The following is a 15,494-nucleotide window of genomic DNA, read 5'->3' as shown; positions in this document are numbered from 1 at the left end:
CTTTTCATTAACGCTCGTGCTTGTCATTTGGAGAAATCCGCGGTCAGTCAGGCCTGCCGTGTTACTCCCAATTAACGTCACTGTGCGCGTGTGCATCACACAGGAACCCAGTGAGCTGCGTTTCTTCCGGAAAGAATAGAGAAGAGGGGCATTTGTCAACGTTATTCAAGGAGGTACCGTTCAGCGAAAGCTCGCCGGAAAAATGACCAGAAACAGCGCAGGCTGGGCCTTCCAAGATCAGCTTCACCCGATCGAAACATCTCTCGCAATGCTCCGCAGCAAGATTGTAATAGACGAGCGCTTCGCAATGTTCCAATAGAGACCTGCACACTTGGCGGGGTCCTAAGGGACTGCGTGCGCCAACGTTCGTTAACTTTTTGGCCGTTGAGGACGCTCGGATGACCTGTTTGTTTTTAGACAAATGACAAAACTATTACATCCTTGAAGTAAAATAACCGACGCCATCTTGCTCAACAGGTTAATTGTAGCGCCACGCCGCCCGTACGTGCCCTTTCCTAGCGGCAAAGGTATGAACTAGAAGGTGCGCGCTGGAGCAGTGCCAAGTGTGCAGGTCTCTAGTTCAGTAGGTCTTGGTTCTAAGACCTACTGAACTAGAGACCTGCACATTTGGCGGGGTCTTAAGAAACTGCGTGCGCCAACTTTCGTTAACTTTTTGGCCGTTGAGGGCGCTCGGTTGACCTGTTTGTCATCATCATTGTCTGGTTTTTCACAAATGATTTCTCTCCTCACACTGCCTCCCTGTGACTTTGTTCTGTCTTATTATTTTTAAACATAGTAATGAACGATGCAAATATGAATTTCTTTAAATTCTAGCGGTGAATATTCTGTTTGCGCGCATGCATGCGTGAGACTTTCTGGCATTTTTACTAATGCAATGAGTGATGAATACTCAAAACGTAGTTAAATGACAAAACTATTACATCCTTGAAGTAATATAACTGACGCCACCTTGCTCAACAGTTTCATTGTAGCGCCGCGCCGCCCGTAGCTGCCCTTCCCTAGCGGCAAAAGACATGAACTAGAAGGTGCGCGCTGGAGCAGTGCGAAGTGTGCAGGTCTCTTGTTCCGTAGGTCTTGCTAAAAACATGAGATATGAGGGATGTGCCCACTGCGGGCCAACGACCCCCCGGGCAGGTTAACTACCGCGACGTCTCCGGCTTCCATTTATTGAGCGCCATGCAGTCCTCCTTTCCCACGGGTCACCTGGCTGGCTACATTTGAGAGCTCAGGTAATTCTGGACTTCCTCCAGTCCTTATTCTATCTCATGGATTATTTTCCCTTTCTGCATGTCCAAAGTAGCAATTGATTTCTCGCCATTGGCAGCAGTACAATATACAACCCTGCAACATGCAGTGTAAATACTTATTTTCCTGCATTTCTAGCCCCTTCAAGCACTTGTTGCTATATGGATGTTTCAAACATGTTCCTTTTGTTGTAAATCGTCGAAAAGTTACTGATTATGCGGCAGACAAAATGTCCTAACGGCATGATAGAACGGCGTGCATAGCACGCTTTCAGATTTCGAAATCGAAACTGATAATCCTCTTTCAGTATTATATGGAAGTCAGCTCAGACTTATTAAGCATTTTCTGCACTCTGAGACAATAAAAAACATGATTTTTGTCATTAACAAAATAAAAGTTGTTGCTCAAAGCTCGAAAAAAAAAGAATGAAACAGCATGATCGGGCGCCGTACATCAGTCTCCCATCCATTGAAACCGAAATTGAGGGTCATCTTTTAGCGCTGCCTAGCGGCCAGTTTGCGCAATTTCGAGGCGATCTCGGGGCCCATTGAAATCGAGGAGACGCTTCAGGCATGTTCTTCAGGAGGCACTGATACAAGCTGAAGGAGCTGAAGCATGCTGTCCTCTTTCAGCAGTCATTGGGATAGTCTATGCTCTTTAGGTAATGAAATTTGTTCTGCGTGTAAATAAAATATATTACGTGTCTGTGGCATTTTTTTTTTCTTTTCCCGTTCACTAATGCTTGGCATTCTCCTCTTAGCAAGGTGCGCAAATATCAGCGCTAAAAGCGTGTGCGATCTTGAGTGCCTCAGTGAAACCGTGGTTCTCGCGAAATCATTGCTTGGTTAGCTTGGTCTGGCTTGGTCGCGCTGGACGTATTAACGCGGAGTTCATGGCAGTGATATGTTGGGCTTGACATGTTTTTCGTGGCTGCTGTGTTAAAAATGCCATTTCATCTTTCAGGTGCTGGTGCAGCATGAAGGTGAAGCTTAAAAGCGACCTGACTGCATGGGTCTGAACAGATTCCAGTATCAATGGATTTTGGAGCGTCGTCCACCGATATTTTGAACTGCGATATATCTGTGTCTAGTCAAGAATCACAAATTGCGCAGTGCCTCGAACGCTTGGAATCTCCAGCAACCATCATTTCAGGCGGTACGTCTGCAGCATGCACTCAAAATGGCACCATCCATGTTTCATCTATACCAACGTGGCTTTCCAATGGAATGCTGGGCACAAGTACATCCGATACCCAGTCAACTGGTGCGCTGCCGCCAGTGTCCGAGCTACGACCCGGCTTTCGGGCCAGGGGAAACATGCAGCTCTGGACGCTTTTGGCACAGATGGCCAGCGGCCAAGCCGGCCCAGATACAACTCATGTCTCTGCACCACCTGAGAAGCACGTTGATGACGTGCATGCCTGCACAGCCCAGAATGCTGCAGCGTATCACATTGACACCTGCGTTAAAACGCAGGCCACTGGTCAGAATGCTCAGCACCACAGTTATGAAACTGAAGCATCATATTCCTATTGTGACATACAAAGGTCAAACATCTCGGCTCTCGAGCCACTGTCTTCACTTGGAATGGATATTGAACAGGCGCATCATACAGTGGCTGCACTAGATGTAGATAGTATCACTTCAGCTTACCAGCAATACTCATGCATTCCACTCTTAAACATTCCAAATAACAGTATATCATCTGAACAGCCCTCTTCATTAAATGGTATACTGGACGATGCACTGTACTGTACTGCAAAATCAAATCATAGCATTCCAAGCCTGCCACAGGTACAGACAGTACAAGAACAAAGGCAAAATGGCAGCCCTTCAAATATAGCCAAGCTTATCGCCTCTAGCAATGGATCCAGTGTTCAGCATGTATTGAATGAGCCCCATGTCTCTGACACACACAAGGCACTTTCCCATGAAGCTGAAGTGGCCACAAGCCTCATAAGTGACACTGCAAGTACAACTAGTGGGCCTGTTTCTGCTAGAGCCCCTGCTACTGCAAAATTGCCTCAGCCTGTTTCTTCTCAGAGTCGGGACTGCAGCAGGAAAAATGACCTCACTACAAATTCCTTTTCAAGTAATGTGCAAAATGAGCAGCCTGCTCCAAGGCATGCCAAGAAAACATTTTCTGCAGTAAACCTTGTTGAAGAAGTTGTCTGCTATCGGTGCAAGGTTTGCATGTTTCTTCATGAATCAAGGAGTGAGGTCATTAAACATGCAGAGTCTCATCGTCATGGTAACACACAGCCTTCCTCAACCATGCAGCGACGACCCACTCAGCAGGTCCCTCAGCAGCCAGCGAATCGTGCAGAAAAGAGATTTCTGTGTGGCAAGTGCCGGCGGGGCTTTTTTACTCTCGATGACTGTTGTCGTCATTTAAGCCAGGCCCATCAAGCCAAGTCCAAAAAGATTCGATTGGAATGGATCTACACAAACCAGCCTGATCAGATGCGAGCATCCACTCCTGCAGAAGAAGCAACTCTGCTGGATCCTGTCCCTGTGGGAGAGAATGCCCCAAAGCAGCCAGTTTTACCAGATTTTACAGCTGCACCCCTGGATGATTTTCCTCACGGTGCTCCAAAGCAGGCTGTCAAGCCTGTTTGCACAGCACCAAAGAAGAAAGAAGATAGTTGCAAGACATCACCCAGTGATCTGAGCAGCTCCGCAGTTTCCTCTTCCCAAATGGCCTGGAGGCAAAAGATCAACAGGGAGCAGGGAAGCTTCATGTAAGTTGGCACGGGCTATCTTGGGAAAATAATGTTGTCAATAGAGCGATGTGTAGTATTGCATTGACTTAGCATTGGCGTTTTCATGTTTAGATCGTAATCTTGGCCATAATGTAAAAAATACAGGCACCACCAAGGGTATTTTGGGATGTGCATGTCCATATAGTTTCTTTTGCATTAGCCCTTCCTGCAGACTTTCCGTCAGTGTAGCTTTGAATTTGTGCATTTTTATGGTGCACTCTCATATTGTAGACAGACTTGATTCCTCTGTTGTGTAAGAAGTGAACATGACGGGTACGATTGTGTCGATTTGTTGTCCCACCTAACGTTTCCTACCAAGTATGGGCGTTTAAAAAATAATTGCTGATGACAGTCTTTAATGGTGCATGAAATGAAGCTTGTGTTTGGGGCTCTTTTATCATTTGAGCTCATTTATCATATCCCTGGTCATGCAGTTTTTTTTTGTAGTGTATTTTCATGGCCTTGAAATTCTTTGAACCCCATTTATTTGCCTTTCCTTTGTTTCTTCCCCTGCAGCTGTGAACGAAAGGGCTGCAATGTCCGCTTCCGTGAACTGGAAAACTTGGAATACCATGTTAGATGTCATCGGGCAGACAAACCGGACTTTGTATGCCCTGAGTGCTCAGTGGTTTGTCTTCGCTGGCGCACCATGACTGGGCACCTTTGGAGGCATCACTTGTGTGACATGGAGCTCCATCAGTGCGACCAGTGTGATTTCCGGTACTGCACAAACTTTCAACTTCTGTACATGGATATGTGCAAGTTGGAGTTTTGTCTTCTATGTATATGATGTGTGCTTATGTCCATGGTCAGGCATGCACATGTGCAGAGCACCAGCTGTTACTAAAAAGAGGATTTTCACAAGGCTGCCTCAAATCATAGCTACTTAAGTTTCATTCCACTCACTGTGACTAATAAAGTTAGTTTCATCCATCTGTCATACCAGTTTGCATTACATAAGCCACCTTTAGCTCAACTTGCTATGAGCAGGTGGCAGTTCTGCCCAATTTTTTCAAACTGGTCCTGTGTTGTGCTGGCAAATGGTGATTCAGCCAGCCAAGTGAAAAAGACACCTCAGTTGTGATTATCTTGAAAGGGACATTAAGAATATTTTTGCTTTAGAGTGTGTCATCTTGGACTGAATAGAAAATATTACCTAAAACTTGTGCCTTCTAGCATTACCTAGCCAACATGCGATGATTAGAATGATACAGAGGTCAGTAACGTGCAATGTGAATGAACATGTGAATCAGAAATGATTTTATTTAGCTTCTGCTTAGATAAGTATACTAGGAGACAACTAAATAAGCACAGTACATTTTTCTTCTTGGTGCCTTGAGGGTTTAAAAATACGAGTGCAAGGATTTTGATCAACATCAAAGTGTGCTTATTGTGTGCATATTTATAAAAGAGTGGTCTGTTTCACTTGAATGGGTTCTGTTGTGACCTGATAGTATAAGGTCACTGATATCGCACAGGTATAGTATGTAGCACAGGAAGCTATAAAAACTAATTGAAAAGCACTATAGGGCCTCTCTTGCTCGGTTACACTTTTTTATTGATGGTAGGTACCACTGTAACTGCCATGCATTATTATATAGTCTGTGCATTTAAGTTTAATTCTGTTATGGCGTTCACAGCAAGCCATTTTGTCCTTCATAAGAGCAACTGTTGCTTCTGGTGCAGCACTTACAGCCTGAGCAAGCTGGAAAACTCGCACAAGCGCACTCACGGAGAGGAGCGACCTTTTCTCTGTGATGTCTGTGGCAAAGGATTCAAGACAGGAAAGCAGCTTCGAAACCACAAGGTAATTATTTTTTCTGCCGTGTGCAAATTAAGGATACGTCTTTAGAAGAAATTTGTGCCCATATATGATGTTGCACTGTTGTGAATATTTTATGCTAATCAGGCAGTTGACTTGTGGTTTTGTGAAGCTTATGTGTTTAGTTCTGCATATCAATCACTTCTGTTGTTTGCAACTGACCTGAAGTCTACCATAAAATACCGAGCATCCGCCTCGAATAAGCGCCCACCCCCTCTTTTTTGCGGTTTTGAATTTTCCTAAAAAGCCGAGCAAATGCCCATGCAATTATGTCCCATGTCCGGGAGAAGTTCAAAAACACTGCAAAGACACATCAAGGGCCCATTGTTCGGTGCCTCCGCGACGCTTAGTAGTGAAGAGTAGCCATGCTTTAATCACCTGGTTTTTCATGCTCTAGTAAACTGTCCAAATTCTTCCTCTTGCATTTTCTACGTTTGCGTCGTATTGAGGCGCAACCCCGGTGGTAATCATCAGTCATCAGACCAAGTAAGAGCCCAGTCCACTGTGCGCCCAATCTGAATTTTCACGCCTCGACCCAACAAGCGGCCATCCCCCAATATTTCACGAATATCTTCTAATTTTAGGTGGGCGCTTGCTCGGTATTTTACAGTATGCTAGTGGTTGGTTAAAGCATTTGTGGTTATTGTTATTACCATGCACAGTCTTCCTTTGAAGATTTTACCTTGTCCTAAATGGGGTACTTTGGCAACATTTATATTGCTTACTTGCACATCATTGGTAGGAGAGCATGCAAATTGCATCCATACATTTCACATGTCCATGGCATGTACCTGCTCTTCCTGAAAAAACTGAAACACACAATTAGGCACTGTGCTGTTAATTTATTCGTGATAAGGGTGAGCTTGTGCATAGCGCCATTATCTAACTGGGTGTTTTCAGGTGTCATGCAGCGGGTAGCTGGTCAACATGTTGGATATACCTAATATTTTTTAGAGAGGAAATCTGCATTTATTTCTGTATGCAAAAAAATGTTTTCAAATATTTTAAAATATTTTGGACTTTGGTTACGAATAATGGGAATATGTTATGAGGAGGTGCCTGAAGTTTCTGTAGCAAGTTTCTGACTGCTGTAGAACGTACCCAGTTATTTTTGCCAATTTAGAACTTTATTCATTTCTCTTAAATTTTGCAAACTTCATGCATATAAAGTTTTGTTACTAACTTTGGAGGTTTTTTATCGAAAGGAGAGTGTTGTGTTGGGTTTTATGGCAAATAGGCACTTAAGCCGTCATGCGCCAATTGCAAGGTTAATGTGTATGCAAAGCTTGGCTTCCTTTAAAAACGTAAAAACAGAGGAAATGTCAACGAGTGCTTTTTCTTTCAGGAATAACCTAGGATGCAGTGGGATGTGTTCATAAAATTGTGGGAAATCCTTTTTCCTTTGTTTCTGGGGTTTAGTTCACGAACACAAAATGTGGCTTTTCTTTGTAGCCTTATGGCTGCGCTTGAGCGGATGCCAATGAGTAATTACCCCCTTATTACAAATCTACTCCACCTTGGGGGGGAGATATTGATCAATTTGCTTTCGCCCTACCATATGCTAGCTGTACCGGTTAGCTCTGATGGTAGAGCGACTGCTACAGTGAAGTGGTGCAGGGTGCGAACCCCAGATCAGGAGGAATTTTTCTTTAACCACGAGGTTTTTGTGGAAGCTGTATAGCTTTCCCTTGTAGCCATATGGCTGCGCTTGGTTGGATGCCAATGAGTAATTACTCCCTTATTACAAAATGTGGTTTGTGGTGACCACACCCCTGCAGAGTTCACATTTAGGTTCTGTAAGGTGCGTGTGCCCAGTTTGAAGACGTTTTCAAGGAAACGTTCTTGATGTGTGCGAAAGGAAGAAATTAGTTTTAAAGAAGCACCACAGTATTTTTTTCACTGCCGATTCTGGTTACAAGAATTCAGCATGTGTTTCAAACATCAGCGCAGATTTAGTTAAAAATCGAAACATGCAAACGGATGTTATTTCACTTAGAAAATTCAGAATAATAAGATAAGATAAAATTGCAGTTTCACTCACCCATTTCACTCTCTCAGTAGTGAGATTGGGCACTACCAATACTAACTGTGCCTTGTACACATGCAGTGGAAGCTTGCATGCAGTTGCTACCTTGCCGTGGCAGCCCATAGCCGCATATTTTGATGGCGGTGTCATTCTGCATACACGTCGCACACAAAGTAGGAGCGACTAACATAGCATGGGGTAGCTCCGTGATGCTTCTTTGTAATCCCTTTGGCATTAGTGGGATTGAAAAGCTACCACTGCTTCCTCCCCCACCCCCATCCTGTGTCTTGTCCTGCTTTTCTCTTCACATTTTAGGCCACGGTGGGTTGATGAGCTTTCTTTATTGTTATTGCACTGCCTTCTTGGTATCAGCAGTTTGAAAAGCAGTGCTCGCCTCCACGACAGTTTGAAGCAAAACGCAGTGTCACCCCTGGTGTTATTTTTATTAGTTTTCATTCTCTTGTGTTGCCTCTTTCCACATTTTTTTTCCCATGCGAAACACTCACAACACTTAGGGACATCATATCTTTGATCTGTTTCCTGATTATGTTGAAATTGAGCTTAAACTGGACGCCCAACCATTTGGAAAGGCAGCACCCAATCAGGTTGCCATCGATATCCATGATAACAATCAGCTGGAAAGGAGCATTTCTGGAGCAGATTAAAATATTAAATATTACGATTTTAGTGATCTTCGGGCGTTAAAGGAGTATAGATACCAAATTTCTGGTTGCGTTTTTTTTTTTTTGTAATTATGCTTTAAGTTGTGAGTGTACGTACATGAATCACCACGTGATATCGCCTGGGACCACTTTATAGTTTATCATTGAATTTCTTCTTTCACCTGTTTCGGTACAGCCTGGTGATTGCTATTATCACTTCAAAGGTCAGTATAGTAACGTGAGCCATTCTTCATTGTTTGAATCCACTACAACGATACAGGCAGTTTGCCTGAAGAGCGGGAATCACAATCAGTGAAGAAGCAGCGATTTTTTTGAAGTTTTCTTCATGCCTCACGTGGTCTATACTTCCCATTGATGCCGTAGCCATCGCTCGGCTGTTGAAACCAAGACTGAAAATAGGGAGAGAAGGAATTGAGTTACAAATTATTCAGCTGTCATAGGTGAATATCACGTGGTGATGATGGATAGTAATGTCTTAGGCATCATTACAAAAAAGATAACATGCAACCGAAACTTGCTATCTATATTTTTGTGCAATGAGTAGAGCACGTTGGACACCAATATTAACTAATGAAGCTAATGTGCATGATTTGCATTGCAGGGCCTTGCTTTAAATGCAGTGTTTTACTAGCTGCACTCTACAAAAACTTATATAACAACTAATATAAAGTTCATCGACAAATTTCTTGTGGATAAAGAAATATTATTGTGCAAAGTTCAAGAATGCACTGAAAATACCGAAAACCACCAAAAATACCATTTTAATATTTTTTATATACTCTCCACAAATTGTAAACTATATGAATGTTCATAAGCATTAAAAACATATAATATTGCAGCTGTGGTAGATGGAGCACCTCTGAGGAACGCTTTTTAAGAGCGTTAGCTCTTATTGATCCGGTTCTCAATTTCTTGGTGTCTGCTACCACCTTCCTTCGGCGTGAAATTTTCTGTCCGAGAAATTCAAGATGGCAGCCCCCATAGTAAATCGATATAGCAACCCAATTGGTGATTGATTGGTGACGTCATTACTATATCGAATTGGTGATTGATTGGTGATGTCAGTGATTTTGTGACGTCCTAGTTAACTAGTCACATGACTATGTTTAATTGCTTTTAACTCAGTAATTAATGAGGTACTCATAAAACAAATTAGATATTTGGAATCCTCTAGATGAGTAGGACATGTTAGACACAAATATTAACTAATGAAGTTAATATTTAGTTATAGATAGGTTGAAGTTTAATTGCTTTCAATTAATTAACCAGTGATGCCATGATCTAACTAATGGCATATTCGTAATGGGCTCGATGAGTAGAACATGTTAGACACCAATATCGCCTAATTAGGTTAATATTTAGTTATGGCTAGGCTTAACATGGTGGCCGTGATGTCGGCACTCAGCAGCTCACAAGGCGGTAGGTGCCCGTTCGCCGTGAGGTATGGAGGAGGAGGAGAGATTTTAGTGAAACAGGAGAGGTGCCGTGAGGTATGGAAAAGTAGCCCAATCGTGTGGTAATACATCGCATGGACGATAGATGTCGCTACCAAACAGCTAACTCTCGTTACTTCGTCTTCCAGACGGTGGCGGCATGTTTTTTTTTAATGCACATTGCTGTGTTTGTCAACTTTGTCTATAAATAACCTGAATGGGAAAATATCTTGTGAACAGCCTGAAATTTTTATAGGATGTTTCTGATTTCTCATTGTTATTCTTTTGCCTAAAATTTCACAAGTTTGGTGCACAAGAAGTTATTTTCCTAACTTTGGAAGGCTTTCGAAAAGAAATTAACTGTAGTTATAACTAGTTTGCACTGAGTTCTTTTCAAACTCATCTACTAAACAGTATGAAATTCACTTCTATATATTTTACGGATAAGAAAATATTATTGCTTAAGCTTCAAGAAAGCATCAAGCAAATATTTTGGATGATGATAAAAAAGTGATTAATATTTTGTACATTTTGTACAGGTATTCTGCATTATATGGATATTCTTGAGCATTATAATCATGTTGCATAATATTGCCGACAGATAACGCACATCTAATGAGGCCATTCTGTAAGGCTCAACACACTTTGTAGCTGTGAAGAATCCCATTTTCTACCATGTGTATGAAACGGGAACACTTTTCTTTCAGAGGGGTATAGTTAGCAGTTGCATAAGTGAACAACTTAGTATATGAAACCTTGACAATTGGCGCAATTTAAGGGTGGGAACAGCTTTGAAATCCCATAATATGGCCAAAGAAATTGTTGTATCTGCTTGTATGCCTTGTTTTTTATGCTGTCCTGAAGTTTCATAGCTGAAATCAACCAGCAAGTACTCAAAAAAATTTTGCGAATCACGGCGGCTGAGTATTGTGTGGAAATGATGCCCGAACTATAATCGTTCTCCGTTATAGTTTTCTACGTAGATCCTCACCTTGCAGAGCCGATTTCTTCATGACTTTTTTCTGTTCTGACCCAGTTTGTTTTGTTGCACTCCTAGGACCATAGTGCAGATCAAGACATTCTTTTTTTTTTGAAATTTGTCAATTTCAAATTAGTTTTATGAAATTTTCTTCTCACTCTAAATATGTCAGCGGACACTGCATCGCAAAAATTCAAAACTAAAATTTGTGCATTGCAAAACAAAAATTCTAAGGATGTCTTGACATGTAGTACACTAGTAGGAATGCAGTGAACGTTGAACCAACCTTCTGCCACATTTTCTCAACTGTTGTACAGCCTTTCACAAGATTCAGAGGAAAAATATATATATTAGAAAACAATTGTCTGAAGATATAACAGTGAGATTTTTGTAAGGGTAGTCATAAATTTTAAAAAAATTTGCTAAAAAATTTTTGTGTAAATACATCAAGTAATAAAAATCTTGCTGAAAGCCGCGTTCCTCCTTAAAGCACTGCCGTGAAAAACAGTCGAGGCTTCAGTTTGCACTATACATATGCCGATATTTACATTTCTGCTGCTGAGGGTGCATGACAACACATTCGAAGGCAATCCGGAAGGTTTTAATGCTTTGTTAAGTAATGTCAAGCTTAATGTGACCATATTCCTCGCATGCCGAAGCGGGGCCCCCAGAGTGCGGGGGGGGGGGCGTAGCTACCTTTCCAACTGCACAGCTCCCTAGCTAGGGGGCTGCCCTCCCGCTCACCTACTACCAACCTCGATTCACCTTTCCACACCACCACCGCCCGCCGCCTTCATCCTCCCACCCAGCAGCGGAAAGAAAAAGCGAGGGCGAAATCGAATTCAAAGACACAATGGGAAAGCCAGCTGCCTTCCGAAAGTGCCACAAACAAGAAGCCTGCCCACCCCTACCCCCGCACGCAAGGTTGCTTTCTTTTTAAGGCGAAAGCCTTTAATGGCTCATGCTCGCATCCGTCCGTCCATTCGTCCGTTACGCTCTTCAACTCGATAAGAAAAAAAATCTTTGTGCACGTTGGGATTCGAACCACCATCCTCCCGTTCCGCAGCCGAGCATGCTAACGACTACGCTACTTCCTGCCAATGCATATGGACGCTGGAGAGTGTTTGTGGAAAGGCGTCGAATCAGACGGATGCCTCCCAAACGACCTCCAGTGTCTCCAGCACTTAAGATTCACAAACAATTGGGTACTTAATCAACATCTTAACCACACAACAGTGACACAAGCAGGAACACCGCGCTGAAGGCTTTCGCCTCACCGCACTTTAGGTCAACAAGGTGCCCCCCTGAATTTTTTTTTTTAACCTGGCGTGGTAGTGAGCTTGTCACGTCTTCGCAACTGACGTTTCCATATTGGCTCAAGGCCAGGTCGACGCCTTGCTCAGGGGACACTTCAGATGCTTGCGAGGCCTCTCGGTATCCAAGACTGCAGTAGACGGTATCGATAATATCGATGCACAGAAAGGAAGAAGTACCAAGCTGCAATTTTAATGTGATAGCGTTAAGGCTCCCATTCTGCAGAAAATCCGGCATCGTCGTGAGCGAAACATCCCCGGAAAAGCAACCTAGGTGGGCCACCTCGGTCACGTGACCTTGTGGCATTATCACAACCTGGCCACCGGATTGGGAACAAACTGACCACCGGGGCAGGTGGCAGTTACATTAATATATTGGTCGCACAGGAATAGCAACCTGGGTAGCACAAGCCCCTACGGGGTGGCAGCACCTTCCATCACAGGTTAGTGGCGCATCACTTAACCGCTGCACCACTGCACCAGGGAGTGGTATGAGGACTCTAGAATCTAGAATGACCAATTCTGCATATACAATTGAGCCCACTTATAACTAACCTGACGGTCATGAGGATTCCGTTCGTTATGTCCGATGTTTGTAGTAAGTGGACTCTTCGTATAACAGCCAGAAATATTTGATCTTCGAAAAGCAGCATTTGTTTTTTTAAAAAACTGCATTATGCGCATCTATTAGTAAAAAGCAAACCCTTCAGCAGCTCTCCCAGGTTTTCTCCACGGCAGTCATCTTCTCCTCACTAAGACCCCTGCTGTCAATAATGAACTTTATGGAAAGGATATAACTATCCGTGGTTGAGGTGACCATGGCAGCTGGTGGCAGGTCAGCCAGATTAACCAGATTCCTAGCGGTAGAGGAGTACTCGTTGTAGGCATTCAAAGGCTTCATCAGAGCACGTGGCTCTGCGATGTTGTGGTCTGCAGGAATGTAGTCATCCAAGAAAACATCAGGCCAGCTATGCGTCAACAGCGCATTGCCACAAATCTGCATGCGTCTGATCACGTGTTTCCGAGAGCTTCATCTATCTTTCCTAGGTCCATACCAGCGACGGAAGTAGCGCAGCGCTTGTGCCACACAGCTGCATTGTCTGCTGTCTGATGCTGCCTGCATGTGGTAGCAGCACAAGACATGGAGCCGACTGGGTGGGCGACGCATACCCTGTGACCAGCATGACCAGCAAGGCATTCAAACTTCTCAAATTGGTGCTCTAGTTGATCTGTGGACATGGGCAGTAGCTTCACTTGCCACAATTCCTCTGTCTCGCACCCACCGCTCTTCCTCTTCTGCTAGGGATGCTTTGCCCAGCCGGCGAACACGCAGGCAATGGTTGCCCTTGTAGGCTGTCAGCACGAACTTGGTTGACGCTTACTTGCTGTTGCAATGCTGCCTTTTTATTGCTTTTTTGGGCCGACGTGCTCTTTCCAAGGCGGTGTCGAAGGCTGAAAGATCCTCTTCGATCTCCATGCTTGCTGGAAGCGTAACCTCTTTAACTTCAGGGGAGAGTTTACAGGGCCTCCTCGTCAATAACCGAGCAATGCAGCCAGAGTTGTTCGTTGTATATGAGACGAGTTACCATTACCCTAATGCATATTTTGACGGTAGCACCGCACTCGTTCGTATTAAACGAGCATTAGTTATATCTGTGGCCATCATAAGTGGGCTCGACTGTATAGGCTATGGACGAATGTAGCTCCAGCACCTACGGAGGTGCCTCTGTGCCGGGGAGTGCGCCTGCTGCAGGATAAGCTCGCTGCCACGCGAGCAGCAATGGCTGCAATTCGGTCGTGGTGGCAGGTGGGGCTGCGTTCTCAGTTTGCTAAGACAGCCGATTTTAAACATGGTTTGTTGCGTTGTCAACTGCACAGGCATGCACATGCAATATTTCATCATGAGCTTGGTTTGAGAGCTGAATTTGGTTGATCACGCTTGTTCCGCGGCAAATGTTGCATCACGCTTACTAATGTTTGTTGGTTGCCGGAGTATGAATGCTATGGATAAAAACTTGAGTGTAATAACAATGAAGATTTATTCATCACACGTCACCCGAGAATATAGAGCAAGCGCATTGTTAGCGATGTGAAAGCAAATGAAGAAACCCACCTACCCTACTACCACTCAGCAGTGTTGTAAATGCGACAATCTGACCTCTCATTACTGGTTCGCTATATTAATACAAACTCTTCTGGAAGAAAAAAATCGTTTGGAACCATATTGTTTTGAGCACAAACTTTTGCAGGTCTGCTGAACCTGCCATAGTTCTTGTGTTGATCTCAAAACAATGCACATGGGAAGGCCTTTCTGCTGTGGAGCCTGTTTCTACAGAAAGTTTGCTAGTCAGCCCAAAGTGCCCTAAAGAAGCTTTACATGAATCACTGAGAACCTTTCGGCGCATGCTGGAAAATTAACAAAGTATAAATAGTCGAGGATTTTTGCATCGTGCCGCATTGGTTTCTTTCACGTTGCTTGAAAGAGCATCTTTATTTTACTACTGGATTGGCACAGCTCATTTCAAAGATATTTAATACCTCTCCTCCCAGGTGAAAATATCCTGAGTGGTCAAACTTGTTTAAAAAGTTTATTGCAGCTGGTATCAACTGGGACTGTGCTCCTTATACCAATTCGATCACTTAGGATATTTTCACCTGAGCAAGATGTCAATGAATAATTACTCCCTTCCTTCATTTTTGGTCCTCCTTATGCACAACAACCGCCCATTGCTTTGAGTACCATCTTAGTACCATCTTCTACCTGCAGAAACTTCTTAAGCTTACGCGTGAATGATTCGTGGCCAAAGCTTCACGTCTTCAATGAACAGCGTAACCTTTTTGTGTGCCGATACTACAGCCGCAGCACGCTGCATTTAAGCACTCTTGTACGCTTGTCGTGAGTTTCAAACGAGTTCCCAACTGCAGAAGGGGAACACTATCACGTGCAGGTTAAAACAAGACAACAGACAGATCAAACAACACAAAACGAAGCCGTGTTTATAATTTAAAGGTAAAGAACCAAAAAGAAATGAAAACTCAAAGAAAAACACACACTTAACACGTGCAAGACTACAGGTTGAAGGAAAGAGTTCACCAGATCTTGAGTGTCCCAGGTGAAGCGAGGATGCCTTGCAGACAGGGCGGCCGCGGGTGGATGAACTGCTGAATTGTGGGGGAAGGGAGCCAAGTGGTAGTAAGAACGGAGAGGACC

The 15,494-nt window shown here is 43.6% G+C and overlaps 1 protein-coding gene across 3 annotated transcripts in view; it reads left to right on the top strand.

Annotated features, from left to right (window-relative positions):
- Nucleotides 1-1,833: 1,833 nt before the first annotated feature.
- The window catches only part of LOC144113949 (uncharacterized), a 49,983-nt gene continuing 36,322 nt past the window's right edge, over nt 1,834-15,494 (top strand). For 2 of the 3 annotated variants that reach the window (XM_077647365.1, XM_077647363.1), the window contains exons 1-4: nt 1,834-1,927; nt 2,230-4,006; nt 4,544-4,747; nt 5,714-5,834. In XM_077647365.1, coding sequence (XP_077503491.1) covers nt 2,301-4,006; nt 4,544-4,747; nt 5,714-5,834 — 2,031 coding nt within the window. In that variant the 5' untranslated portion in view covers nt 1,834-1,927; nt 2,230-2,300. Of the gene's footprint in view, nt 1,928-2,057; nt 4,007-4,543; nt 4,748-5,713; nt 5,835-15,494 lie in introns of those variants that run through there. The other variant, XM_077647364.1, reaches the window with a different exon arrangement.

Source organism: Amblyomma americanum, chromosome 1, assembly GCF_052857255.1.
Source record: "Amblyomma americanum isolate KBUSLIRL-KWMA chromosome 1, ASM5285725v1, whole genome shotgun sequence".
Classification (NCBI taxonomy): Eukaryota; Metazoa; Arthropoda; class Arachnida; order Ixodida; family Ixodidae; genus Amblyomma; species Amblyomma americanum.
This window is presented reverse-complemented; position numbering and strand designations above follow the sequence as displayed.